This window comes from Pygoscelis adeliae, unplaced genomic scaffold, assembly GCF_000699105.1.
Source record: "Pygoscelis adeliae isolate BGI_AS28 unplaced genomic scaffold, ASM69910v1 Scaffold402, whole genome shotgun sequence".
Lineage (NCBI taxonomy): Eukaryota > Metazoa > Chordata > Aves > Sphenisciformes > Spheniscidae > Pygoscelis > Pygoscelis adeliae.
In genome coordinates this window covers 6958971-6961948 of record NW_008824411.1, presented here as the reverse complement: position 1 = coordinate 6961948, position 2978 = coordinate 6958971, and the positions used below count along the sequence as shown (strand labels likewise).

The window sequence follows — 2978 nt, the reverse complement described above, 5'->3', positions numbered from 1 at the left end:
GGAGAAGCTCCTGGAGGACTAGCAGGATTTCTGATGGGCAGGGGGTCTGGGTCACGGGTCTCCAGGGAAGGGGAGGGAAATCCCAAGCCAGCGGCTCAGAGTAAGGAAAGGGAAATTTTAAATCATTTGTGCAGGGGAAAAAGGGGGAATTCCAGGTCACTGGTGAAAAAAAAAGTTGTGTAGGAGGGAGTCCTGCCTGCCTGGAGTATCTACGCTATCATCTCTGCCGACAGCAAAGGGGGTTTTTAATCCTGCAAAACCCCTTTGCTTTCTAGCACGTGGCTGTGCTGCAAGCTCACACCCTGCTGTGGTTTCAGGGGCGGGTGTCTCGGCGCTCTCAGAAGCCGAGGGAGCTGCTTCCTCTCCTTCGGGTTTAGGTTTGTATCGATTTGTTTGTATTTGTTTCACTTGCGCATTGTGTTTGGGTTTCATTCGGCAGGGATTAGCGGTTACCGCTCTTGGCTGTGTTTTGGGTTTGTTTCCCAGCTCTTCTGACCTTATCTCCAAGCACGGATAAACCAGAGCAGTTGGGAACCCTGGGGGATCAGTTACCGATACCTGATTGCGGCAGTTCCAGACCGCATCCATGCGAATCATTGATTTTTCTGAAGAAAAAGAAAAACAAACAATCCCAAACAAGCCTCCTCCTCCTCCTCCTGAGCCCTGCGTGGGTCCCTCACAATTCAGATGTTTGTTATTCCCATCTAGAAATGAACTCGGGCTGGGGCTGCGGATGAATCTGCATTTGGAAATGTTCCTCCCTGTCCTGTTTCGCTTCTGTCAGCAATCTCTGGGGCTGCGCCTGGATCTCCCCCGGGCTTTGGCTGTCCTGAAGCTCCGTCCCGTCTGCTTCACGGGAAGGGTCTAACTCATGAGTCCTGGCCCGAATCGAAGAGAGAAGGGATGATGCAATGCAGTGGTGCTGGGACAGCCAAGAGAAGTGATGGATGACTTCAGCATGTGCTTTGAGGAGACCCTAATTTCACCGTCCATCCTACCCGGAGGGTTTTCCACCTCTTTGCTGCAGCTGGCTTCCTCCTGGGGCCTGGGCTGCACATTTAGTGACATCGAGGGGCTGGCAGGGGGGTGGGGACAGGGACAGGCGCCGCTGTCGAAACAGGATCTTGCTAACCACATCCTCAGCCCCACCACCGCTGGTTGGGGCGGCCACGCTGCGCACCAGATGGCCGTGCCAGTACATCCCCCAGCCATGCTGCCGCTGCGTGGGCTGCAGCTGGGGGGGACAGGAGGACCCCAGCCAGGGTTTTGCTGCCGTAGCTGGGGATGCAGGCAGCCGGCACGCAGCCCCAGCAGCCCACGCGACTCCCGGCCAAGATGCAGACGCGCGAATCCCCGACGAGCTTCCTGGCGCCGACCTCCTCTGCCCGCCGTCGAAGGCGGATTTCAACGCCTCCAAAACGCCCGGTGGTGTGCACAGCCCTCTGCAATTATTATTTGTACCACAAGCTGCTTCCTGCCCCGAGCTGCTTTTATCTTGCATTGTTTTCCTTTCCAGGTGGGGCCACGGGCTCCCCGCTGCTCGGCCTCCGGGGCTGCCTCCTCCGCCGGCTTGCCGACCACGCCGCCGGCTGCAGCTTGCTGGCGGAGAGGCCACCTTTGTCTGCCAGCCCGTCCGCCCTCCTCCTCCTGCCAGAGCTATTTCGGGAAACAGCAGCTGAGCTGGAGGATTGTTAATTGTTCCTCAAACCCCTTCCAGCCTGGTTAGATCACATGCGGAGATTAGAGCGCCCCGTCACACCCTTTCCTCCGCCTCCTTCTCCCATATCCCCCTGACCCCCCAGTGATGGGGGGCAATGCCCCTTCTGCGGGCAGATGGATGGACATGAGGTCCGTCCGACTGTCCGGGATGCTGGCCTCACCGAGGCGACGGCTCCCACGCCGTGCCGAGCCGTGGGTATCACGGAGATGCCCTGCTCGGAGGGGAACCCCAGCAGGGTCGCCCACCAGCGGGGACCGGCTCCGGGTGCAGGCAGAAGCCCAGGGCAGGCAGGCAGACAACAAAGCCACCCCAGGCGCTGACCTCAGAAGCTGCCATGTGACTCTGCCTCAAACTTACTAAAGCATGACATCAGCCTGGGAGGGAAAGGCAGGGCTGCCACCAAAATACTGCCTGGCTTAAACGGGCTGCCTGTGCGCTGCCGGGACGGCCTCTGCCTGCGCTGCTGCAGGTCCTCCCCTCCTGCCTTCCTCTTGCACGGCCACCCCTGGGAAAGCAAACCACTGCCCCATCTCTTTGCAAGGGGCAGAAGCCCAGGGCAGGGGCAGGGCAGGGGGCAGGGCAGGGCTTTGGTGCCCTGGGAATCACACCTGCCGACGGTTGTGCCTGACACCGGGCGTGGTGTTGGTGGGTGAAACCGGTGGTACCGGGTAGTAGCTCTGCTGTCTGACAGCGTGCACCTCTGCTCTTCCCTGCTGGCTCTCAAAGTCCCCTGTCTGAGCACTAATAGGGATGAGGGGCCGCTCGGTACCCGTCCCCATCAGTGCTTATCCCTGGCCAGGGTAGGGGAGAGGCTGCCAGCCCGCCCCGTCCTACGCAGGGTAGGTAGCCAAAACAGGCAACTGGAGAGAAATGGTGCCTCATGCCATCGGGGTGAGGCGGTGAGTGGCAGAACAGGTCGGTCCGCTGGGATGTAGGCATCTTTACTCAGCAGGGCTCTCGTGCCCTGCCTCCTCCACCCGCGTTAGGCTTTTTCCAGCCGGCGGGGTGGCTTTGCACCGCTGCTCTTCATCCGCATCTGAGTCGGGAATACACCCAGCTGAGTCGTATCAAACCTGGCTTTATCCTTCTAACCGGGGTCACCTCTGCTGAGGATGCAGGTGCCCAGATCCTGCAAACAGCAGTCCCAGAGCAACACGCCTGGTGATGCACAAGCCGTTTTGCAGGGGCACAACCGAATGCTGTGCCACGGTGGGGGCAGCGGTGGCGGGCAGACGTGCCGGCTGCGGGAGGAGGCGTG

At 60.0% G+C, this 2978-nt stretch overlaps 1 protein-coding gene across 1 annotated transcript in view; it reads right to left on the bottom strand.

Annotated features, from left to right (window-relative positions):
* The window catches only part of STX6 (syntaxin 6), a 21301-nt gene extending 20713 nt beyond the window's left edge, over positions 1 to 588 (bottom strand). Inside the window, exon 1 of the mRNA XM_009320729.1 lies at positions 559 to 588. Coding sequence (XP_009319004.1) covers positions 559 to 588 — 30 coding nt within the window. The remainder of the gene's footprint in view (positions 1 to 558) is intronic.
* Between the last annotated feature and the right edge of the window lie 2390 nt (positions 589 to 2978).